The following is a 26,995-nucleotide window of genomic DNA, read 5'->3' on the forward strand; positions in this document are numbered from 1 at the left end:
GACTCAACGCCTCTATCTAGTGCGTTACATAGTGAAACAACAGCTATGAAGATGAGGATAACGGTCCGCAAAAAAAAAAAAAATGAATAGACAAATTATGATACCTCATCTCAAAGAATTAAAAAAAAAAAATATATATACATATATATATATATATATATATGTAATAGATTCAAGTAATAAACACATAAAAAAAATGACTTGAATTCCTCTGCATTTGACATGGTTGAAATGTCATGGGTTGGGGTAGGATAAAAATCACAATAATGAAGATTTAGTATTTGTCTAAAGTCAAAGCTATTAATTATATTAACTTGGCAAGGCTGGAGAGGGAGTGCAGTGACTGGCAACCTGGTCGGGGCGAGTTTTTCAGGTCCTTTCTTACGATATCTGTCTGCGATGGCTGAGGGGTAACCTAATTTTGACCTATAACCACCTTCATGGCCATTACAACCTCCCTCGGGGTCTTCTCTTCACTCTGGCACCCGAACGTGGACTGAGACACCTGAAGCTGTTTCATCGGAGATTTCGGCTAAACTGACAAACAGGCACATTTTCCATCTGCATATCGGCTCCCGGTAATAGACAGCCGCTTGAGGTTGTCACCGAACCAATAATGGATGAAGACTAAATTGGACAGCTGCTGGTCAACTGTATTTCCAATCGACTAAATTTGCAGCATTCCTCCTTCCCTTTTTGTTTGCTTTCCTTATTTCTCTCTCTCTTTCTCTCTCTCTCTCTCTCTCTTCACGTACCCTTCTTAATGGTGACATACCATGCAATGTTTTAATCTGTGCCAAATAAATTGAATTGAATTATTTGAGGTAAATTGGTTGAAATGTCTGCAACTAATCTTGACTTCATCTCTATTATTGAATAATTTATCTCTTTTGGGAACCTAATCATTGCTAATTTTTCATTAAGACAAAAAACACAGGATTATGTAGCATAGATGTCTAAGTCTTTCTGAAACTCCTCCATTCCAAGACAGGTATTTTATTGTTCACCTTTAGGAATCAAATAACAAAGTGTCATCCATTTTTTTCTGGGTTGTTGGAAGATGCAATTCTATATGAAAGCTTTATATATTTTTTTCATTTTCAATTTTTTTTTTTTTTTTTTTTTCCAATTTTATGCTTAATGTCTTGATGTTCTTTTTTTCTTTCGCTAGGGCCCTTGGAGGCATTCCCCCATTAGTGGCGTTGCTGAATCATGAAATTCCAGAAGTTCACAAGAACGCTTGTGGAGCTCTCAAAAATTTATCATATGGACGTAACAACGATGATAACAAGGTATGATTCTTGCTTATCACTGCGATGTCACACTGCAACAATCATTCAATCTTAAATTTTTCAGAATAAAATTCCATCATCAGAATTACTTTTATTTATTTATTTATTTTACATAAAAAAATAAACGTTTTAATGTCCATGTAATGTATGTCATCTGTGATGTAATCCTCGTGATTGTTATGTTGAATGTTCGACTTTGCAGCATGGACATTTGTTTATTTTTCTGAAAAATTGAGGATTTAAAGTTAAAAAAAAAAATAATAAAAATTAAATCTATTACATATAGATATCGCTAGTAAATATTCCAAAGATGTATTTATTTCATACTAATAGTGTTTTATTGTTAACATGGTATGTCTTACACGTGTTTCGTTGAATGGGAAAAAAAAAAAGTCTGTCTCTGATGAGTTGTTTAGTGAGTTTCCATCATTCAATTATAACCTGACAAATCCTCACAAAGATAAAACACGCCCAATTCTGTGAAGCTTGATGGCCATGTATAAGGTGCCTTCAAAAAGTTTCCAGACTTTTTTTCGTATATGCACTGTTATTGATAGTACACATATGAAACTCTAGTCCCCTTTGAAGTAATCTCCTCCAGCTGCAATGCACTTGGTGTACTGTTCCAACAACTTCTGGAAGGTCCCGATGGAAGTCCTTTTGTGTGAGCATGTCCATGACTCTCGTCACAAGCCGCTTTCATCTACTCTATTGTCTCATAATAACATTATCTAAGGTTTGCCTTAAGCTTAGGGAATAACCAAAAGTCACAAGGAGCAATGTCTGGACAATAGGGAGGGTGAGGAACTGTTTTGAAGTTTGTGACAAGGATAAAGTTATGGACTGTTGCATTTGTGCAAATTTTCCGCATTTTCAGTTCCTTTTGAATAATTGTGTGTACAGTACCCACACTGACATCAAACTGTGCACTTATCTCTATAAACACACGACGATCCATGAAATCCTTTATTTGGCCAATCAACTCTGGTGTTCTGACTTTTTTTTACACCTCCCACACCTCCTCATCCCTCAGATTCCCTGCCTTCCTTGAATCTCTTATGCCATTCAAAAACTTGATTCATGCAAGATGGTCCAAAAGCAGTCTGAAGCATTCCATACGTTTCTCAGACACTTTTCCAAGTTTAAAACAGAATTTTATTGCATATCGTTCTTCTAAAGTGTTCTCACGTCCAGATTGCATTTTTGAAATTCACCAGTTGTGACAATCGGGCTTTAGTAGGGTGTATTCCAATTCCTGCTGTAGAACGTGAAATCATGAAAATTAGTCAGTCATCTCATAAGATGTATAGCAATAAGATACTGAATTTTCAAGAGTCGACAACAATTTCAAATGCATATATAAAAATTTTAAATGCTTGTACAAAACAAGTCTGAAAACTTATTGAAGACACCTTGTGTGTTTTCAAGCCTTACTACCAAGCTCTACAACTTACCTAACGAGCACTGTTGAAGTAAATACTGAAAATAGATACATAAAATAATAATACAATATATATATATATATATATATATATATATATGTATGTATATATATATAATATGGATATTAGTGTTGGGATGATTATTCGGAATTGAGAATTTGAAAAATTGTTACTTTTTTTATGTATCAGTATTGGAAAAATTTGTGCCAATTTCACAGAGAACATGAATTGGAACAGATACATTGAGAGCATTGGCAAGGCTACTTCGAAGAAGGTGGGCTCTCTCTACCATGCTAGAAAGTTACTTACACCTAAAAGTATCCTCCCAGTGCACCTGCGGTGGGTCCCCAACTAGAGTTCCTGTGAAAGCTGACTTGCTTGTGAAGTGAAGAGAGCGATTTGATTCTTGATGGAGCCAAGAAAGAAACAGGGGAGCAATTAAAGCCATTTTTTTTTTATACAAAGGAGTCACTGCTTATCAAGGCCCGGAGGCCACTTAAGGATAAGTGTTAAAGAGTGTACGGTAGTGTACGGTAGTCAATGGGACAATATCATAGTAATCGTTAGTAGTGAAAATTTGGTAGATTGGATTACTTAAGGGGAACGGCTCATCAAGAATTTGTTTATGTTGGACTTGAAGATGAACATATTGTAGTCAGTTGGAAAGCCTGACTCACACCTGAAGAATCTGATGCCAAAATACTATGACAGAAATGAAAAGAAAAGAAGAAAGAGAATGTTTAAAGTTCTTGAATGAGAAGCAAACAAAATTGTCAAAAAAAAAAAAAGCACTTCAAGTCAGTTCAGTAATAATCAACAGCAGACATCGAAACAGAGAGAGGCATGCTGCAGGAGGGTGGGGAATTCACGCAAAGAAGAAAGTGTTATGTCAGTTGAGAGAAAGATTCGAGTCGAGAGATTTTTGTTTGTTTTTGTTTTATGTCATATCAACTATTTTGAGTTATTTAATATGCTTTAAGTTTAGTTAAGTTCATCTCATCAAATATTTATTTATTTGATTGTTTTGTTTTACAGCATATCATTTTTTTGGTTCCATTTCTTCTATGTGTGTGCATATTTGCCTTCTGATTGGCTGTGTTAACTGGAGATATTGTAGCAAGATGAAAAGAATTGCAACCTGTGTGTGTGTTTTGTGTGTGTATGTGTGAAATCTAAAAATGTGTTTTATCTAATGTTCTGAAAAATTTAGAAAAATAAAAAAATATGTGAAACTGATTTTTAATCGTAAATATTTTTAAAACTAGAAGTTCAGCCCAGCTTTGCTTGGGCCCTATGTACTGTTCATAACTTGCCCTACACGTGAATTCACTTTATGTAAGATTTCAAATGTTTAGACCAAAATTTGTCGGAGTAGTTTCGTAGAGACTGCAAAAGTCAATTTTTTTTTTTTAACTTTGACCCCAATTTTGACCCCATAACATTTATTTTTTGTGGCTCAAATCGAATTAAAAAGTTTGATCCATGTCCAAGTAATCTACATTTAAAATTTAAAGTGCTCAGACCCAAAATTGGCGGAGGAGTTTGGTAGAGTTTTCAAAGGTCAAATCATTGAACTTTGACCCCTTGACAGCCAAATTTCTGTCCAAAAACTGCTTAAAAAGATTTTCCCAAATTTCGATACTCTTTATGTCAAATCTCGAGTCTCTAGACCGAAAATTGACAGTTATTTGGTAGGGAAATGCACACAGACACACACACACACATACATTTTCACTTTTGTATATAGATTGTTAAAATAAAATAGCCTTCCTGCTTTTTCTTTTTTTTTTTTTCTGATTTTTTTAAATTTTTTTCTTTCTTTTCAGAAAGCGATAAAAAATGCATCAGGCATTCCAGCTTTGACACGACTTCTTCGGAAATCTCAGGATGAAGAAGTTAAAGAATTGGTCACGGGTGTTTTATGGAATTTATCTTCTTGTGAAGTAAGAAATCTTTTTTCTCTTCTCTTAATTTTGCAAAAAAAAAAATCTGTTTTCCTATTTAAAAAATATGGCCATTTTTTACTTTAAAGTGGCAACTTTTAACAAACTTTCAAAAATTGATTTTAAAGATTTTCTGCATTTTTTAATTTTTTTTTATTTTAGGTTATTTTTTGGATTTTTTTTCTTTTTTTTCCTTTTTTTTTTGGCAATTGGTTTTAGCAAAGTTTTTTTTTTTTTTTTTTTTGTGGTTCAACATTTAAAAAGAATTTTTTTGTTTTAAAATGAAATTTAAAAAAAACATTGTTTTATTGTTAAGGGGAAACAATTTTCCATTGCAAGAAGCAAAGAAAAACACTGAAAATACAATATCGTTAGAGTTAAAAAAAAAAATTTTGAATTCATAAATCAAAAAAAAAAAAATCGATGGAGTGATCTCCCTTGATATGACAAATGTTTTATTGTCTTGAACTCCACCTATATTAAACAAAAATAAAGAAAAATCTGTATGATGACAAAACAAATATCATATTCCAAAAATCACATAAATTGATCAAGTAATTTTATTTTTAAATAAGAAAATCAAGTTTTATGAGTAAAAGGAGAGCGGCTGGCTTATCCGCCATTTTGAAAACAATCTAAAAAAAAAAAACCAAACGGAGATAACTCAATAATTCAAACTTGTGAAATTTATGTTGTAATACCTACGAATTCCTATTAATTGCTGGCAAATGATTTTTTTTTTTTTATAAAAATAAAAATACTTGATCAATCAACCCGAAAATGGTTGATACACCATAAAGCAAAACCAAACTACACCATAAAGCAAAACCAAACTAATTAACCAATCAAAATTTGTATAAGTAATAAGTAAAAGTCACTCAGAAATGCTCGATAGCAAAGCCATAGCTGAAGTTGTCATAGCTAATTAATAAGTGGAACTGTGCATAAATAACAGCGCAAACACAAAGTTACTTTGGTTAACAGCATCAGTAACCTCAACTGGACTCCGCAACCAAAAGACACAAAAGGCAAGACTGTATAAATAATTAAAATTTTTGCAAGATTTTAGGTATCCAAATCTTAACATGGTGGAGGTGGACATTTAAAAAAAAAAAAAACTGAAAAAAAAACCTCAAATCCTCTTAAAAATGATTTTCTTTATAAAAATAAGATCTACTTACGTGATTTTTGGTGTATGTATCTGCCCTATGATAACTGACTCAAAAAGCTTAACCTTTTTTTTTTTATCAATTTACACTCCAAACAAGGCACAGTGCCACTTTGAAGTATGGGGCTACTATCGGGGACATAATTTGCAGGGGCATTATGAAGGGAGATGAGTAGCAAGATGTTTGTTCACATTACACTGGACTCAACAAACAAAAGACACAACAATATAAATAATTAAAATTTTTGCAAGATCTTAGGAATCCAAGAATAGGAGAAGTGGACATTAAAAAAAAAAAAAAACTCTGATCCGCTTAAAAATGATTTTCTTTATAAAAATAAAATAAATATTATAGATTTAAAAATTTTCAATTTGGTGTTTTTTGATGTGATGTCTGTATTTTGCTCAAAACATTAGGAAACCTTGGAAACCACTGATCTAGACTATATTTATTATATATCATAAACCATATATTTATTTTATATCATAAACCATATATTTATTTTATATCATAAACCATATATTTATTTTATATCATAAACCATATATTTATTTTATATCATAAACCATATATTTATTTTATATCATAAACCATATATTTATTTTATATCATAAACCATATATTTATTTTATATCATAAACCATATGTTTATTTTATATCATAAACCATATGTTTATTTTATATCATAAACCATATGTTTATTTTATATCATAAACCATATGTTTATTTTATATCATAAACCATATGTTTATTTTATATCATAAACCATATATTTATTTTATATCATAAACCATAAAATGTTTCAACATAAAGAAGGAAGGCTTTTGTTCATTTAGTCATTTATTGATTATACAGCCATTTTTTTTTTTATATATATATATTTTTCTTTTTTTTTTCTTTTTTAAGGAATTGAAAAAGGCCATCATTGATGATTGCTTGACAGTCTTGGTGATGGTCGTCATGATACCCCATTCTGGCTGGGGTCGGCAAGGAACAGCTCAGCCTCAGGCACCCCCAGGAGAACAATGGACTACGGTATTTAGAAATGCAAGTGGAGTTCTCAGGTGAGTATTTGAACCTGTTTCGTATGTTTTTTTTTAATTTTTAATGTGACAGGAAAGAGAGTTTGGAGAAACTGTATTTTTTTAAATAAAGAAACTTGAGACTGAAGAGCTGTGATACAGTGAAACAGTCTGTCTGTGAATGACTATTTAACCCCCTCTGCCCTTCTTGGGTAGAGCATGATTTCACCCACTGCCTGTTTAGCATAATGCAAAGCTCTTTCTTTGTAAATAAACAAACAAATTGAGCACTGTAAAAGCAATGGTCAACTGTTTATGTAGACATTTGATGATATCGTTTATGGGCATTGATCACGTGGCCCAGAGGATAGAACTGCTGGCTATCAGCCAGTTGGTTGTAGGTTCCACCCCTAGTTAAAGGAGCTGCACTGAGGAGCAGAACAGTCTGTCAGTGGATGACATATATGTCATCCACTATAGGTTTGAGAACTGGTTTCTTCTGTGGAAAGCAACCATTTATTATTAAGTCACCTGATGACGACGACTTGTTTTAACCAACCATTTGTCTGAAACATCGCTTTTTTTTTTTTTTACTTCAGTAAGTTTTAAGATATCAAAGGGGTTAATCCCTCCTGGAGCTAACACTTGATTCCGTTATGATTTAAATTTATATCTGAGGGCTCTTTTAAGAATAAATGCTGTTCCCTTTATGGCTGCTATTTGTACCTCGTTACAGCTTGGTCTTCCAGGGATTGCTTATGTCCAGTGTCGCGACCATGTAAATTTGTTTATATTAATAAAAATATCTTTTATTGAGCAGTCTTAATAACCTCGTTAAATTCATTAGTTATCACTTTTGAATACCTTTAATCTAGTGTGTATGTGTGTATATATATATACGACCAAACAGTTAATAAAATATGTTAAAAAAACACTTTGAAATGAGTTAAAAACATATTTAATCTGAAAAGGAAACACTAGATAAGTGGATAGTCCTTAATCCGCGGAGTTTCGAAGAAATACGTTCCTTCTCATCAGAGGGTAGGAATTAGCAAAATGCGGGATCGGATTTTGCATGCAAAAGTATTTGATGAAATAATAAGTAAGTCAAAGATCTTACTTGAAAACAAAAAAAGTGAAGCAGAGGGAATATGGTAAAGAAAAAGGTGATTACACATGAATGGATAGTCTGGTGGAAGATAAAAAATCCAGTGACGGTAAAATCCAAATGTATAACTTCAAGATGAAACTGGTTCTTCAAAACCTTATTTCTTTAATAATTTTTTGAACAAGTAATGATTTTAGCAGGTGAGATCTGGTCCGTGGGCTGTAGTTTGGAAACCCCAGGTTTATGTTGTATTTCTTTTTAGGTGTTTTGTTAGTAGAGTCTAGTAGAGGCTGCTTATACTTGGTGGTTTCATTATGAATTACCGTTATTATTTATTATTATTAATGTTTTTTTTTTTTACTTGGGAGTCACCACTTATCAAGGCCCGAAGGCCACTTTTTATATATATATATATATAAAATAAAAGGACTCTCTCCCGTCAATTTCTATGTATGAGCTTTTGTTACAACTAAGATGTTTCGATCAACAAATTTTTGTTTGAACCGAAATATGCTCATCTGGATTTAAAAGTAAAAAACCGCAAGAACTTTATTGTCAACCTGATACATAAAATTAAAAACCAGCGGTTTCATTGTATAAGAACAAACTGCTGGTTTGTCTTTGGAATATGTATGTATAGTTTTTAAATAAATATTTATATAAATGAATTTCATATATATATCTATCTATCTTGCAATAATTGCAAGAGAAAGAAAATTAAAATTATAAGTTGAACTTTACAATCAATATTTATTGTTCGACTGAATACTCCAAAAAACAATTTACAAAGTCTTTATTCCACGGAGTTTCAAAGAATGCTATTCTTGTTATTCTTCTCATCAGAGGACATAAAGAAATCAGCAAATTATATTTGTAGCAATGCTAGAATTTACTAGTTAAGGCATTAAGTGAAACCGTAATTTATTCTAGTTATAAATTGCCAAATAAAAAAGAGAAGTGAAAAAAATGTTGGATATCTAAAAAAAAAAAAAAAAAAATATATATATATATATATATATAAAAACATACCTCGCATAATATTTCATCTTGCATGAAAATCCTCTCAAGTTGATCTGAAATGTGAAAATAGTTCTTTAGAGAGAATGGATTCCAAAATAAGTCCAGTGTGAAGATGCATATAATCCGATTGAAAAGCCTTCAAAACAGCTGAAATAATGAAAATTGTTTTTTTCCGAACAATGCATTATCCCAAAGAGAAGTTAGTCTCCAGTCAAATGTGACCGAAAAATAAAAGGAGAGAGAACCAGTATGAGAATCTTCATCATTAGCTTAATTAGAAAAAGTGATATATATATATATATATAGAGAGAGAGAGAGAGAGAAATAACTTGAATACCTACTAGACACTATCCTAGAGTGTCTAATGTTTCTCTGTTTGATCTGCTGTCTGCTGGAATGCAACAGTTGCATCTGTTGCCTTCAGATTATTTCATTGTTCTTGTTTAAATGTCGTCCTGTCCTGCGGCTAAACAGACCAAACCTGCGACAGTATATTTTCACATTAGACCTTCTGCATAATCACGTCAGTGTTTGCTCAGAGATGTACCGGCAATCTCCTTTCACATTTTGTTCTGCAGTCCTGAACGTGTTGGGAGAGAACTTAAATGCCTACTGGACACTATCCTCCAGTGTCCAAGGTTTCTCTGTACACGGGTTTGTTAGGACAACCTGACATGAGGATGCTTTTCCATACAAGTAAACCCTGACTAATTTTTCAAAATCACGTAGTATTCATGGCCCAAATAAGATCTCACATGTATGGCTAATCCATATTAGTTTTTTTTTTCTCCAAGTCACTTGAGATAACAGAACGAAACTTGATACTCCACCAGACTAGATAAATTCTTGTCCTGGAATCTAGTAAGACCAAGAGACAACAGAAAAGATATGTTATAACATTTGATTAAATGGTCAATTGGAGAAAGGAAAATTATGTTCTCAACTACTTTACTAACCATTATTATTTATATATCGAAATATTATTCATTATTTATACATCAAAATATTATCTATTATTTATATATCAAACTATCTATATATCGAAATATTATTTATATATCAAAATATTTATTATTTATATATCGAAATATTATTTATTTATATATCGAAATATTATTTATCTATTGAAATATTATTTATCATTTATATATTTCCATTTTTTTTTATTTTTTTATTTTTTTTTTTTTGCATAGTGATTACCACTTATCAAGGCCTGGAAGCCACTCAGGGATAAGGGTTATTGCAAGTACATTACGTTAATGTGGGGATTTGATGAAGTGTTTACTTAAGGGGGTGGTTCATCAGGAATTTGTTTACATTGGACTTGAAGACATCCAAGTTGTAGTCCGGTGGGAAGCAGGCAGACGGAACAGAGTTCCACAGGCGTGCAGTTCTAAGAAAGAAGCTTTGTTCATGGAATCAACGTTTTGATTTAGGCACAGATAAAGAGTGGGGGAAATTTTTCACAGTGGATTCAGCTAGACGGGTGTTTTTCATGAAAGATTGCCATGGGGGGACCAGAGATTGGAGTTCATACGAGCACCTGCCATGGAAATAACGATAAAACAAGGATAGGCTCGCAACGTATCTTTTGTGGGAGAGAGGTTGCAGGGTAGAGAAAAGGGCATCCCTCCCCCACTAAGCCACGAAGTCTATTTTGTACTCTGTCAAGGCAGGATAGGCTGTTTTTAGCAGCTCCTGGCAACAGTATTCCATCCTTGGACGTATCAAAATATTATTTATTATTTATATATCGAAATATTATTTATTTATATATAGAAATATTATTTATTTATATATCAAAATATTATTTATATATCGAAATATTATTTATTATTTATATATCGAAATATTATTTATTATTTATATATCGAAATATTATTTATTATTTATATATCGATATATTATTTATTATTTATATATTATTTATTATTTATATATCGAAATATTATTTATATATTGATATATTATTTATATATCGAAATATTGTTTATTATTTACATATAGAAATACGATCTCGTATCCATAAATTCTTAAGTGCTAAATATTTGTTTTCACAATCCAAAAACGAATCCAATCTTCGAATTCTATACACACACACTTGCTTTTAGGATGAATGGGGCATCTTCTCCAAGTGATTTTACCTCGAATTACAGCATGAAGCTGCATACTCCACCAGACTAGATGAATTCTCAGGGACCAAAAAAAAAAGTTATAACATAGTTAAATGGTCAAGTGAGGAAAATTAATATTCTTAACTTCTTCGCTAACTCCGTGTTTGAGATGTAAAGGAGAACTTGAATGAAATATTCGAATATCTACGTGTATCGTGTAGAGATCAAGGGTTAGCCGGTGGGAAGGGAGCTAACTCTTGATTTCCAACAACTGTGATTGAAGTAAAATGGAACAACAAAATAACAGGTTGCGAGACCTAACATTTTTTTCAATGGATTTATTTTTTAGGAACGTAAGCTCTGCGGGTTACCAATCACGCAAACGATTACGAGAATGCGATGGTTTGGTGGAATCCTTGATCCATGCGGTAAAAACGGCTATAGGTCAAAGCGACATTGATAACAAACCTGTTGAGAATTGTGTCTGCATTCTTCGGAACTTATCCTATCGGATTCAGGAAGTGGACGATCCAGAGTTTTATTTGAAAAGGACTTTGCAGAGGCAACAAAAGAATTTGGAAAAAGGTAATTTTTTTTTTTTTTTTTTTTTTAGAGGACATTCTGGTATCTTGGAGATAGGGTAGGATTAAGGAAAGGTTGTGTTTTTTTGTTTTTGTTTCTTTTTTGTTTTTAGGAAATCTCACCACTCGGACTTAGAGTTGGTGATAGAAGAAGTAATTTTATATTTTTATTTTTTTATTTTTTTTTTTTTTACTAATTTTTAAGCATAAATCCTCTCCCACCTGATAAAAAATGTACAGAATTTATCTCCCATAAAAGTTATTTTGATTAACTGCCCTAAAAAGCTAGAATGGCCCCAAAATAGGACATTCTGGGATCTTGGAGACACTTAAACTTAGGGTTAGTATGCATATATATACTTCTCTATCTTACTCCTTCTTTCCTGTTTCTTTCCTTTTCCCGTTTTTACCCTCTCCCCTTACCACAACGTTTCGATTTTTATCCTCATCTCAATCAATAGTCCCCATTTTTTTTTCCCCCATTTATGTTTTGTTGTTTTTCCCATCTCTAACCTAAATGTTTTCAAGCCGATTTTATTTGTATACTATGATGTCGGCTTTTCTCCTCTTTTGATGAGAAGCATTTAGCTTCGAAATGGCATGAGGAGAGGAAAGTGGAAAAATACCCTCTTTAGAGGGTATTTTTCCACTTTCCTCTCCTTTTCGTCTTTCTTGATCTGATGATTCAATAAAGTTCTGTGTAACTCTTCCTTTTTATGCAATCAATTTTAATTTTCAATTTATCGGCTAACTAGTCTGGGTGCAAAAAAAAAAAAAAAAAAAAAAAGTGGTAGTAGGCAGGCAGGCTTGAGCCTGTACTGCAAAGGAGGAAAAGAATGTGAAAAAAAACGTGACGTCTTTGCTGTTGCACCCATCGCCAAACCGGAAGTGACATATGTTTAAATTCAGGCTAGACAATCGAAAATAGGGGATGACTTTTGAAAATATCAGCAAAAAAAGCGACCTCTCCTCGTAGAAAAGTGCCCAGTTGAGGGTGAAGGAATAATGTTTTTGGCCAATTTTGTTGATATTTGTCATCCAAAGGGGCGAGCTTCAAAATGATACCAATCTTGTGAAAATCCGTCGCCTCTGTCGAAAGTTTTAGGCAGACATACATACATACAAACAGTCAGGTGAGATTTATATTAGAGATAAGCAAAATTTATAATTACCCCACATCTATTTTGCTAACAACATTTCTTCCGATGAGAAAAGCCATTTATTGAAAATTCATGGATTAAGGACAAAACTTTAATTTGTACTCCTTTGTCAAACAATAAATTTTGTTGTAATTCTAATATATAAACGGCTATCTGCCTGTCTGTCTGTATGTCTGACTCTATATTTTCAAACTCTATCTCTTCCAAAAATAAAATTTGCAGAGTGACGCTAGGGGCCTCAAATGATTGGATTTTTTTCGGGAACGTTCTTTTATGGGTCTTTAACTGTTTTTAAAATTGTGTTTAAGGGGTTGAAAAGGGATCAAAATTGAAAAAAAAATCATACATTTTGTAAATTCATCTTAGTTTATTTTTAATCAGTTTATCTCCGTGTCACATTGATACAGTGGTAACGTAACCAGCTTTGAATGCTACAGTTTCGATTCGAGCTGAGTAGTAAGCAGGCTCAAACCTGTAACGCGCCAGAGGAAGAGGAGGTGAAAAAAAAAAAAAAACGGTCTTATCGATGTGCCCACCGCAATTGTGACATCACGGGCGGTCGAAATAACGTCTTTTACGCGCCATCGTTGGCGCAAGGTTTGAATGATTTGCAAAAATATCAACAAAAAAATCGACCCACCTTATAGAAAAGTGCCCAGTTGAGAGTGAAGGAAATAATGTTTTTAGCCAATTTTTCGATATTTGTCGTCCGTGAAAATCTGTCGCCTCTGTCAAAAGTTTTAGGCAGACATGCATGCATACATAAATTTAAACAGACAGGTGAGATTTATATAATAAACATCTAAATTACACAATAATTTTCAGATGTCCATTGATCCAAATGAAACTAGTGAAGCTCTAGTTTTTAATTATTTATTCCTGTGTTTAATTTGTTTTTCCTTTTGTATTTTCACACACAGACACACATAATTTTATGTATCTACATAAAATTTCATGTATCTATTTTCAATATTTGCTTCAATAGTGCTTGATACGTAAGTACAGCTAGGTAGTAAGTATTGAAAATATATATGGCAATTAAGCTATAGAGGGTTTTCTGCATTTTCTCTTCATGGGGATCAAGTTTAGGGTTGCATCCACAAACAAATATATATAATTCCTACCAGTTGAGCTTGTTTGTTTTTATCATGAAAATCTTTCCCCTCTATGTGAGCATGTTTTTTTTGTTTTTTTTTTTTAATTTTTTATTTTTTTAATTTAAAAAAAAAAAAAATTTATTAATTTTTTAAATTTTTTTTCTATTAAAATTTTTTTTTTTTTTTAATTTTCTTTTAATAAATTTGATTTTTTTTCTCCAGGTGACAATACAGGCTGTTTTGGTGGAACGGCCCGAAAGAAAAATGCGCAGAAAATTGAATCAAAGGCTCGGCCTGACCAAAGGTAGACAACAAGTTTTCTAAATTTGATTGAAATAAGAAAAATTAAAAAAAACAAAAAAAAAAAACAAATGTTACATTTCTGAATTTTTTAGATAAGGATTTATAAGTCCGTATTATTTGTATTCTTCGGACTACAGTTCTCATCTTGAGTGTCATTTTCACAACGTTTCTGTCAACATGATCTCCACCATTAGGTGTATCTTGTCAAACTCTGAAATCTTTTTGAAGGTTCAATCCTCAGTGTGGACAACACTTAAAATACAATTGTGAATTACCTAGGACTTATACCCAGTCATGGTTAACAGAACGAGAGCAACGTTTCAGTCGATGTAACCTCCACCTTGTGGAACTCAGAGAATGTGTATGGAATTTTGAACAGTCATGGCTAACAGAACATGACCATGTTAGCCCTATGGTTTAAATAAGCAGTTCTGTTGAAGTAGCATGCAGATTCAAGAGTTCGATATAAAGAAATCAGCAAATTATATTTGTAGCAATGCTAGAATTTGCTAGTTAAGACATTAAGTGAAACCGTAATTTATTCTAGTTATAAATTGCCAAATAAAAAAGAGAAGTGAAAACAATGTTGGATATCTAAAAAAAAAAAAATATAAAAACAAACCTCGCATAATATTTCATCTTGCATGAAAATCCTCTCAAGTTGATCTGAAATGTGAAAATAGTTCTTTAGAGAGAATGGAGTCCAAAATAAGTCCAGTGTGAAGATGCATATAATCCGATTGAAAAGCCTTCAAAACAGCTGAAATAATGAAAATTGTTTTTTTTTCGAACAATGCATTATCCCAAAGAGAAGTTAGTCTCCAGTCAAATTCTAGCATTGCTACAAATATAATTTGCTGATTTTTTTATGTCGAACTCTTGAATCTGCATGCAACTTCAACAGAACTGCTTTCAGCAAATCTCCTCTCTAACGTAATGTACTTGCAATAACCCTTATCCCTGAGTGGCTTCCGGGCCTTGATAAGTGGTGATCACTGTGTAAAAAAAAAAAAATGGGACCGAAAAATAAAAGGAGAGAGAACCAGTATGAGAACCTTCATCATTAGCTTAATTAGAAAAAGTGATATATATATATATATATAGAGAGAGAGAGAGAGAGAGAAATAACTTGAATACCTACTAGACACTATCCTAGAGTGTCTAATGTTTCTCTGTTTGATCTGCTGTCTGCTTGAATGCGACAGTTGCATCTGTTGCCTTCAGATTATTTCATTGTTCTTGTTTAAATGTCGTCCTGTCCTGCTTCCCTCAATTCCCCAAATTCAACAAGATACAAGTTTGACAGACTAGCATGATTTTTTTGTTTTTCCATAAAAATTTTTGTAAAAAAATAAACAAGTTTGTTTTTTTTTTTAATACAGATTTGGAGAAAATATTTTTAAAATATGAGTTAAACATTAAAAAAAATAAAATGCAGTGGCCTAAAACAAATGTCTAGGCAGTCTTATAGGCATTTTCCCCGTAGGGGCGTTTCAGGCGCCTAGCAGTTAGCTAATCCCTTTTAAAGCTTTGAAACACCTTTTTTTGAAATATTTAATTCAGCTATTAAAAATTTACAAAATCGAGTTTCATTTTTATAGCAAAAAAAAAAATAAATAAATAAAATAAATCTCAGTTAATTTAAAAAAAAAAAAAAAAACAGCCACTCAAGTTTGAAGAAAAGTATTTCGTTACTTTTATGAAAATTTAATTTTTTTAATAGTAAATGACAATTATGATTTATAACCTCCCCCCCCCCCAAAAAAAAGACACGCATTAGTCCATAATCTATATAACTGTGGACTTCGCTTGTTTTCTTGCATTTTGTCTTTAATGATCAGGCATCTTTTAAAAACCGTGATGATAGGTGAATATATATATATATATATATATATATACTTGTTTACTGAATAATCTTAATTATATAATTATTCATTGAACTTTTGAATAGTCAAGTCGCTGCCTGATGATATCTGTTGTTTGATTGAAACAAGTGGCTATTTGTAGCAGCGGGATGTGAGCATGTTTATATAACAATAAACAAGTATTATCAGCTCTTTTTATTGAGCACTATCTAACAACCTCGTTGAATTCATTAGTCCATTACTTTTGAATATAAAAAAAACCCCGAGTGTATATATATATATATATATATACATACATATTAGCAGTTCAGCCCGGCTTTGCTCGGGTCCTATGTACTGTTCATAACTTGCCCTACATGTGAATACATTTTATGTAAGATTTCAAATGTTTAGACCAAAATTTGTCTGAGTAATTTCGTAGAGACCACAGAGGCTAATTTTTTTTTAACTTTGACCCTAATTTTGACCCCTTAACATTTATTATTTTGGTTTCAAATCAAAATACAAAGTTTTACCCATGTCCAAGTTACCTACATTAAACATTTCAAATCTTTACACCCAAAATTGGCAGAGGAATTTAGTAGAGTCTGCAAAGGTCAACTCATTCAACTTTGACCTTTTGGCAGCCAAATTTTCACCCCAAAACTTATTAAAATGCTTGCCATATGTCTGAATACCTGTTATGTATAAATTTCAAATGTTTAGATCCAAAATTGGCTGAGTAGTTTGCTAGACACCACAAAGGTCAAATCTTTTTAACTTTGACCCCTTGGCAGCTCAAATTTTCGACCCAATCCGATTAAAAAGCTTGCCCTATGTCTAAATAAACTTTATGTAAAATTTCAAATGTGTACACCAAAAATTGGCCGAGTAATTCGGTAGAGACCACAGAAATCAAATTTTTTTTAACTGTGACCACAATTTAAACCCCTTAACATTTATATTTTTGGGATCAAATCAAATTATAAAGTTTGATCCATGTCCAAATAACCTACATTTTAAAATTTCAAGTGTTTAAATACAAAATTGGAGGATTAGTTTGATAGAGTTTTCAAGGGTCAAATCGTTAAACTTAACTCCTTGACAGTCAAATTTCTGGCCGAAAAGTGATTAAGATTTTCTCAAATCTCAATACCCCTTATATCAAATCTTGAGTCTCTAGACTGAAAATTGAAATGTAGGGAAATGTACACAGACACACAGAGACATTTTCACTTTTATAGATATATATATATATATATATATATATATATATACATATGGCCATGGCTCAGAGGCTAAGGAATAAGGGTTGAGAGTTGGATGTTTTGGTTTCGATTCTAGCAGATGTTATCCAAGTCATATATATATATATATATATATATATAAAATTTTAGTTTTGATCTAGCTACCATATATTAGGTTCAAAATAATAATCAATAGAGAATTGTCTCTATAATAATAAGTACAAAATCTGCATGTATTATCTATATATAAAAGTGAACGTGTGTGTGTGTGTGTGTGTACATTTCCCTACGCAATAACTTTGTCAATTTTTAGTCTACAGACTCGAAATTTGATATACAGGGTACCGAGATTTGGGAAAATCGATGTGATCGGTTATCGGCCAGAAATTTGGCTGTTAAGGGGTCAAAGTTCAACGATTTGACCTTTGAGAACTTTACCATACTCCTCCGACAATTTTGGGTCTAAACACTTGAAATTTTAGATATAGGTTCCTTGGACATGGATCTAACTTAATAACTTGATTTGAGCCCAAAACAATAAATGTTAAGAGGTCAAAATAGGGGTCAAAGTTTTAAAAAATTTGACCTCTGCGATCTCTACCAAATTACTCAGACAATTTTTGGTCTAAACATTTGAAATTTTACATAAAGGGTATTCAGTGATAGGGCAAGCTTTTTCATCAGTTTGGGTCGAGAACCTTTCAGACGACAAATATCAAAAAATTGGCTAAAAACATTAATTTCTTCACCTTCAACTTTTCTACAGGAGGGGTCGCTTTTTTTGCCGATATCGTCCAAAGTCTTTTCGATTGTCTAGCCTTAATTTAAATCTACGTCACGTTTTTTCCCCATTCTTTTCCTCCTTCGTGGTACGGGTTCGAGCCTGCCTTCCTGCTACCACTTTTTTCTTTTTGCTCAACGTACACCTCCAAACACCCGGGCAATGCCGGGCACCATGCTAGTATATATATATATATATATATATATATATATATATATATGAAATTGTCTGTGTCTACATTTCTCTACGAAACTACAGTCGATTTTCAGTCTATAGACTCAAGATTTGACATAAAGCGTATTGAGATTTAGGAAAATCTTTAAGCGGTTTTCGGACAGAAATTTGTCTGTCAAGGGGTCAAAGTTCAATGATTTGACCTTTGAAAACTCTACCAAACTCCTCTGCCAACTTTGGGTCTAAACACTTGAAATTTTAGATGTCGGTTACTTGGACATGGATCAAACTTTATAATTTGATTTGAGCCCAAAACAATAAATGTTAAGGGGTCAAAATTGGAGTCAAATTTTCAAAAAATTTGATCTCTGCGGTCTCTACCAAATTACACAACCAATCTTTGGTCTAAATATTTGAAATTTTACATAAAGTGTATTCAGATATAGGGCAACCTCTTTAATTGATTTTTGGCCGAAAATTTGGCTGCCAAAGGGTCAAAGTTTAAAAGATTTGACCTTTGCGGTCTGTAGCAAACTATTCAGCCAATTTTGGGTCTAAAGATTTTAAATTTTACAAAAAGGGTATTCAGACATGCAGCATGCTTTTTAATTAGTTTTTGTGCAAAAATTTGGCTGCCAAGAGGTCAAAGTTAAAAGAGTTGACCTTTGCAGACTCTACCAAACTCCTCCGCCAATTTTGGGTCCAAACACTTGAAATTTAAGATGTAGGTACCTTGGACATGAGTCAAACTTTTTAATATTTATATATACATATGCACATAAAGTTATGAACAGTACATAAAGCCCAAACAAAGCTGAGTTGAACTGTGGTGTATGTGTTTGTGTGTGTATGTATATATATATATATATATATATATATATATATATATACACTAGCAAAAGTACCCGTCGTTGACTGGGTTCAAAAACAGCCTACAGAAAATGGACTCTGATTTATGAAAGTATGATAGTTTATGAAAAGGAAGGGCTGTAAAGAGATAGCTTCGAATTCGGGGGTATCAAAACCAAAGCAAAATATGACGAAAGTAAAAATAAAATAGATAAACCCCATAATTTATTATACCATAGCTGTTCACACTTATCACAATATTCTGTGGATCTATATTAAAAAAAAAACCTTGTTAAACTTTGAGACATATTTCCATTCTATGGAGATCAGGTGTGAACGAACACCCCATAATTTTATTATACCATATTTCATCAAACTGAAACATAATTATCAAAGTATACTTTCGCAGATAGATATGAAAAGTCTTTATTAAAGTTTGTGCCTATTTCCATTCTATAGAGGCCAGGCGCAAACACAGACCCCACAATTTTATTATACCATCCCTATTTAAGTTGAAACATACTTATCAAAGTATTCTTATGTACATCTATGTCAAAAACACTTGTAAACGTTTTTTTTTTTTTTTTTTTTTTAATTTTCAAATTTTTTATTTACATACTTTGTGGACCAGGCGCGAACGCTGACCCCACAATTTTAATGAACCACCGTTCTGCCAGATCAAACATACCCATTCCTGTGTCTCGATACATCTTCTATCATATGTGATCAGTTGTCTATAATATTCAACCATATAGGAGCCTATTCGTGACCAAACACACACACACACACACACACACACACATTCAGCTTTATATTATATATATATATATATATATATATATATATATATATATATTAAAGGATTGAAATTCATTTAGCTAGAAAAAAATTCTGATGTCATTTTTATTTTTTTATTTTTATTTATTTTTTTTTTTTTTGCTATTTTCAGTTCCCACCGTGCAACTCCTCCAAAAGGTCAGGAAATTCTTTGGCATCCGGATATCGTTCATATTTACCTCCCTTTACTGGCAGATTGTTCGAATCCAGTGACTTTAGAGGCTGCTGTTGGAGCCATTCAGAATTTGGCTGCCTGCGATTGGCAGGTAACCGACTTTAATTCATTCCCTGCTCATCACCCCCCCCCCCCACACACACACACACTTCTCACCAATAGCTTGTCATTTTATATTTGAGACTAGGGTACTTATTTAGAATTGAACCTAATGTCAAAACAAAAATGCAGAAAAATCTTTAAAACAAAAACTTTATGATCAAGTATTTTTTTTTTTTTCAGCTATGAAAATCAAATTTTATGACGAAACGTGACATTGTTTTGATCCGTCATGCTTTATTAATAAAGGGGAGACAACTCAATTCGAACTATCAAGATCAAAATCAGTTTTGCAATGGATAGAATTTACTATTAAAATTGCAGATTTTTCTATATAAAAAACTACTCAATCAATTTACGTGATTTTTGGAAGATGATGTCTTCATTTTGTAATGGATATGTACATTATAAAAGATTTTTCTGCAATATAGTTTGTTTTAAATTAGGTTTAATTCAAAATAATCACCAAGACTAACACCGAATTACTCCACAGGGTAAATTTCAGATTTTTCTTTCATACCAACCCACTGCATTTAATTTTCTCCTTCTCTCATATTATTGAGTAAAATAATTGATAATTTATAATTAAAATTAAAAATCTGTTTCATAAGGAAGAACAAACAAAATCAACAAATTGTACGATCGTTTCGAAAACAATGTTTTTATTGAGATAGACAATAAGTCTTGGACAATAATTTTATCATTTAGTTTTTTGAAACAAAGTCTCCTCATCAGCAAAAATATTGGGTGGGTTTTTTTTAAAGACACCAAAAATAAGACTAGCATTTTTTTTTTTAAAGTAAGGCAGATGTATCTTTTAATGGTTCGCCTTTTAAAGCTCGTAAGTATCATCGTCGATGCATTTATTGGAATGTTAAATTTAACAAAGTGCCTGCACCTCTCTCTCTCTCTCTCTTTTTCTTGGACTCTTTCTCTCTTTCTTTCTATGACCCTCCCACTCTCTTTCTCTCCCCCCTATTCTCGTATCCTTTCTCTCTTATCCTCTATCTTTCTCATACCTTCTCTCTCTCTATTGTGTACTTTCTCTTTCTCGTACCCTCTCTGCTGTGGGTCCTAGATATGACCTAAAACTATATCCAGTGGTGAGGCCCCACTTTGCGGGCATTGGGGAGTGTGGAGCCACCCTTTAATTGCCATTGCTCCCAGGTCCACTCTGACCCGGAGTGGTAGTACCTGTTAGGGTCCCAACTATGGGTTAAATAGAATCCGACTTAAGAAACAAATATACCCCCATTAAAGATCGTTCCTCAAAATAACTAGATTCTGCATTAAATAATCTGAAAAAGGTTGATATGCCGTAAAACAAAAGCAACCAACCTCTCTGTTGTGTACACTTTCTCTCATCCTTTTGTACCTTCCCTCCCTCTCCCTCTTATTCTTGTACCCTCTTTCTCATACCCTTTCCCTCTCTTTCTCAGACTCTCTCTCTCTTTCTCAGACTCTCTCTCTCTTTCTCAGACCCTCTCTCTTTCTTGTACTCTCTCTCTCTTTCTCTTACCAAACATCATGAATAAATATTTGAGACTATAAAGAACTTGAAGCTTAAAATCTTTTGTCAAAATGACTGGATTCAACATGACATAACCAAAAAAGGGTTGATATGCCGCGAAACAAAAACAAGCAAAAGATTTCTGCTAGAATTTTTGTAAAAGACAACCAAATTTTTTGTCGTATTTATTTTTTTCTTTTTTCCTTTATTTAAGCATTTTTTTATTCTTTTACATATTTATTTTCATTTTAAAATTGCATCATTTTTTTTTTTTAACTCTCCTTCTTTGCAGCCTGGAATCGACATCCGTGCTGCTGTTAGAAAAGAGAAAGGTTTGGCCATAATTGTTGAACTGCTTGGCGTTGAGTCTGACAAAGTGGTCTGTGCTGCTGCTACTGCCTTAAGAAACCTCGCCTTAGACCAGAGGAATAAAGAATTAGTTGGTAAGTTCTCCAGGTGCTAGTGTACCAGATGCGTACCAAATTACTCTGTACTTCTTCCTAACCGAAAGCTCCAATTTTTTTTTTTTGCATTTAGAAACAAAACAATAGTTTTTCTGGGTTTTTTTTTAATTGGTTACTTTTAATTTTTGTACCTTTCTTAACTTTAATCATGCAATCACATCATTCAGTGGTGGTGGTCGTGGTGGGGGAGGGTGATTGAAAAGACCGCACAGATGAAAAAAGATGAGGCTATGCCATTTGAGGTTACACCCCCTGTTGTATAATATCACTCCTCCCTCTATCGGGCGCTCCTTCCCTCTTGTTCTTTATTGGTCGCTCCTTCCTTCCCTTTCTTTATTGGTCGCTCCTTCCTTCCCTTTCTTTATTGGTCGCTCCTTCCCTCCCTCTCTTTATTGGTCGCTCCTTCCCTCCCTCTCTTTATTGGTTGCTCCTTCCCTCCCTCTCTTTATTGGTTGCTCCTTCCCTCCCTCTCTTTATTGGTCGCTCCTTCCCTCCCTCTCTTTATTGGTCGCTCCTTCCCTCCCTCTCTTTATTGGTCGCTCCTTCCCTCCCTCTCTTTATTGGTCGCTCCTTCCCTCCCTCTCTTTATTGGGCTCTCCTTCTCTCCCTCTATCGGGCACTCCCTCTCTTCCTCTTTCTCCTACACTCTCTCTCTTCTCCATTCATCTCCCCTTCTTTATCTTCGTTCTATCCTTCTATCTCCTTCTCCCCATTCTATCTGTGGTCCTGGATATGACCTAAAACTATATCCGATGGTGAGGCCCCACCTTGCGGGCCTTGGGGAGTGTGGAGCCACCCTTTAATTGCCATTGCTCCCAGGTCCACTCTGACCCGGAGTGGTAGTACCTGTTAGGGTCCCAACTATGGGTTAAATAGAATCTGACTTAAAAAAAAATATACTCCATTAAAAATCGTTCCTCAAAATAACTAGATTTAGCATTAAATAACCTGAAAAAGGTTGATATGCCGTAAAACAAATACAACCAACCAACCATTCTATCTATCTTCCTTCCCGCTCTCTATCTTTCTATCCTTTCCCCCTCCTACCCTCTATCTCTGTCTGCTTTCAAATGCATTTCAACTCTTAAAAAAAGCATGTGAATTATTTTTCATAATTTCTCTCTCTTTTCTCTTCTCCTTAGGAAAATACGCGATGAGGCAGCTGGTTTTAAAATTACCAACCGACAATCGACAAATGGACAACACAACAGACGATACAATCTGTGCCGTGATCGCAACGCTCTACGAAATTATCAAGAAAAATCCATCTTTTGCTCAGTAAGTATCTCCGAACAGTCGATGAATCATGGCAGACAATGTTGCGTGTTATAATAACGACATTTTTTTTTTTTTTTTTTTGAGGTTCTTGTCCAGAATTGCCTCTAATTTTATAAAACAAAAATAAAGAAAAAATCTGTTTAATTATTTTATTGCACGACTCTCATCTTAAAAATAAATATTCCGAACGTACGCATCATCCAAAGCAAAAACCATCAACACATGACAATATGCAAATAAAAGATATTCAGTCTTCATTTTATGCAAACTCCACAGGAGAGTTCTGATAACATTAAATTTTAATATGCTCGGGTTCCTTTCTTGGCACAATCAAGAGGAAACAATCAGTGGTGCTCAGAAGGAGATTCTACCTTTTTTAAGAGATGTTGCAAGCCTGTGCCTGCTCTATCGCTATTTTCATGGCAAGTGTTTAACTGAGCTCGAATTTAGGGTCCCCCATCCTCGCCAATCTTTCACAGAAAACACTCGTCTAACCTAAATCACTATCAAAAACTTTCCCTGTTCCCTATCATTGCCTAAGGCTAAACACGGATTTCATGAATAGAGCTTCTTCCCTCGTACTACCTGCCTGTGAAACTCTGGTCTGCTGGTCTGCTTTCCAGCTGACTACAATATCATTATCTTCCAGTCCAATGTAAACAAGTTCTTGTTGAGCCATCTTTGTAAATGATCTAATTATACCAAATTACTTCTACAAACTATCCCAATGTCTACAATACATACATTAACCCTTATCCTCGAGTGACCTCCGAGCCTTGATATATATGTGTGGTGACCCTTTTGTAAAAAAAAAAAAAAAAGTCATTTCGCCTGAAATTGGTGTTGTAGTCTTGCAAGCCAGTAATAATCAAAACACACAGTGGTATATAGTTTTTAAAAAAAGTGCATTCACAAAAGTATATTACAGAAGTATACGTCATGCTTCTGGAGGCATAACTGCCACAAATTGCTACCTCAATAACATTTTAAATGCAAGTTTATTTATAGTGCTTGGCTTCCTTTCGGGCACAATCAAGAGGAAAGAATCAGCAGTGCTTAGGAGTATCTACTTTTTTGGGGCTATTATGCCCTGCCCTTCCCTGAATTGGTATCGGAATCAGAAAAATCCGTGCCTCTTTCCTATGCCAAAAACTATTCTTTTAATTGTATTTTTTATTCGATTTTGTTTAAAGCAAAATCTTCTGCTCATAGTAATAATAAAATAATAAATCCGATCCGATGCCTCCGTTCAGTCTCGAAAGACAAAGGATACCCCTTGTAGGGGCAACTGCGCATGTAATTGTGTAGCAAGGGTTGTGCAATCCTCAACCACACCTCTCTTGAATCGGCACTGTTTGAAACCAGTGGCAAGGAGAAGACCAGGACGACTGGAAACAATGCCGAGATAAGCGGAGAGCACATATAGCACCTGGAGGTCCCAAACTTTGGTGATTCAGTGGGAACCAGTGTGTCAACATGATTACACCGTACGTAATAAATATTTATTGATTCAAGTGTATTTTTACGTTTAGGAAAATATCTGCACATTTAGCGTGTTTTTACAGTAATCGGGGAACGGCGGATAACAACTCTATAGTTAAATAATGTAGACATTTATAAAGAATTAGAATCTGTAAGTGTATTGGAATCGGGGAAAACTATCGGAATTTCTAGTTTTTGGGTAAGTCCATTATTCCTGAAATGGGTAGATCAGATTATTCCATAACAGCTGGGAAATTGGTGTATGTGAGTGAGAGGTGGTTGCACTCCAATTTAAGAAATTCATCTCAATTTCTTTTTCTTTTTTTTTTTTTTTTTTTTTTTTTTTTTTTGTCATTATCAGAATTCTGTAGGATATAACTGTGGAATTTCTACAGGTCCCACTTGTATTAAAATATCACTAATAGATTTATAGTGGACTATATTATTACTAGTTTACCGATTTTTTTCTAATCTATTCTATTTTTTTTTTTTTTTTTTTTTACCTTTGTCTTATGCATATATGCCTTTACTATGATGACGTATTTTTAATTTTTTTCGTAATTTTTCTTGTAACATCCCCCCCCCTTTTTTTTTTTTTTCCAGTTCATTATTAGGTGAAGGCGGAGTCAGTCGTTTGGTGTCCATAACACAATCAGAAGGATCATACCTAGAAAAGACGGTTAGATATTCTGCCATGGTAAGTAAGAACTTCATTTATTTTTTAATCAACTACTTAATGTTGTTGTTGCATTCCCTATGGTCAATTACTCCAAGGTCAAAGTGTGGTGGGCAGAGGAAGTGTTTCAAACACCATATCAAGAGATCCCTACTTATATATTATCTAAGACGTGTTGAATCGAACTCATCTTCACATAAGGATCATGAAGTCCTTCATAATCCAATGCCAACTCTGGTGGTTGGAGTACATCGTTCGAATACCCAGCCACAGACTACCACGTAGAATCTTCTATAGTCGATTAATCCAGACGCAGTGCCGATGTGTTGAAGTGTTTCAAAGACCATTTCAAGAGATCCCTGAAGAGGTGATGCATAGGATCTAAATGCAGAATTAATTCTTGAAAAAAGTTTAATATCCGTAATACGTGAAGGTTGGTGAAGTGTAGGTAAAAAAAATACCAATCATCATATCCTTCTTTTTTTTTTTTTTTACATTCTATATTCATCCCCTTAATCTGTGGCACTTAAAGGCATTTCACTTTTAATACTTTTCCTTTGTATGTGCTACTTAGCAAAATTATTGTTAATCAATATTAGTATTTTGCTAGAAATTTTCCTCTGAGAAGATGTGTTTACATTGAAAACTCATGGGTTAAAAACATTGATTTAAACTTTGTATTCTTTGATTCAAGCAATAAATTTTTAAAATTGATCCTTTTAAATGAAATTTAAACACATAAACTAGAAGATATATATATATATATATATATATATATATATATATATATTATGTGTGTGTGTGTATGTAGTAATAGCCATTTTACAAAAACCTGAAAATGGTCGGAGGTTACATCGACTGACACGTGAAAATAACACTCAAGATGAGAACAATAATTCGAAGATTTGCATTATACAAAGAATCAATCCTCATCTCAAAAATTCAGAAAACGAAATATAAATTTTATTTTACTATTATGAGATTTAATTTTTTTTTTTTTTTTTTACTTACCTGATTTTATCCTTTTTTTTATCTTCTTCTCTGCCCCCTCCCTCGGATGCAGGTGCTTCACACAATGTGGCAGTTTAAAGAACTCAGTGGCGAATACAGAAAACAAGGATACACTGAATCCGACTTCATCACTAAAACCTCCACGTTCAGGTAAGATCGTGTTCATGCCTTTTCGTTTTATCCATTTTCTTCTCCCTTTTACCCCTCCCTCCTCCAAAAAATACTGGCACTTTAAAAGCATTATCTATATATCTATAAAAATGAAAATGTGTGCGGGTGTGGACACTTCTCAACCTATATACTCAACAAATCTTTAA

General features: G+C 33.2%; 1 protein-coding gene across 37 annotated transcripts in view; it reads left to right on the plus strand.

Moving 5' to 3' along the window:
• Nucleotides 1-26,995, plus strand: part of LOC145266600 (splicing regulator ARVCF-like) — a 494,180-nt gene that overhangs the window by 364,441 nt on the left and 102,744 nt on the right. For all 37 annotated transcript variants that reach the window (XR_013864759.1, XR_013864755.1, XR_013864758.1 and 34 more), the window contains 10 exons: nt 1,172-1,292; nt 4,561-4,677; nt 6,753-6,910; nt 11,460-11,695; nt 14,171-14,252; nt 20,096-20,249; nt 22,060-22,210; nt 23,374-23,509; nt 25,595-25,688; nt 26,731-26,828. Coding sequence is in view for 27 of the 37 variants with exons in the window: in XM_080122458.1 (XP_079978584.1) it covers nt 1,172-1,292; nt 4,561-4,677; nt 6,753-6,910; nt 11,460-11,695; nt 14,171-14,252; nt 20,096-20,249; nt 22,060-22,210; nt 23,374-23,509; nt 25,595-25,688; nt 26,731-26,828 (1,347 nt within the window). In the remaining 10 variants the exon portion in view is untranslated. The remainder of the gene's footprint in view (nt 1-1,171; nt 1,293-4,560; nt 4,678-6,752; nt 6,911-11,459; nt 11,696-14,170; nt 14,253-20,095; nt 20,250-22,059; nt 22,211-23,373; nt 23,510-25,594; nt 25,689-26,730; nt 26,829-26,995) is intronic.

This window comes from Euprymna scolopes, chromosome 41 (genome assembly GCF_053919585.1).
Source record: "Euprymna scolopes isolate OS-2025 chromosome 41, ASM5391958v1, whole genome shotgun sequence".
Lineage (NCBI taxonomy): Eukaryota > Metazoa > Mollusca > Cephalopoda > Sepiida > Sepiolidae > Euprymna > Euprymna scolopes.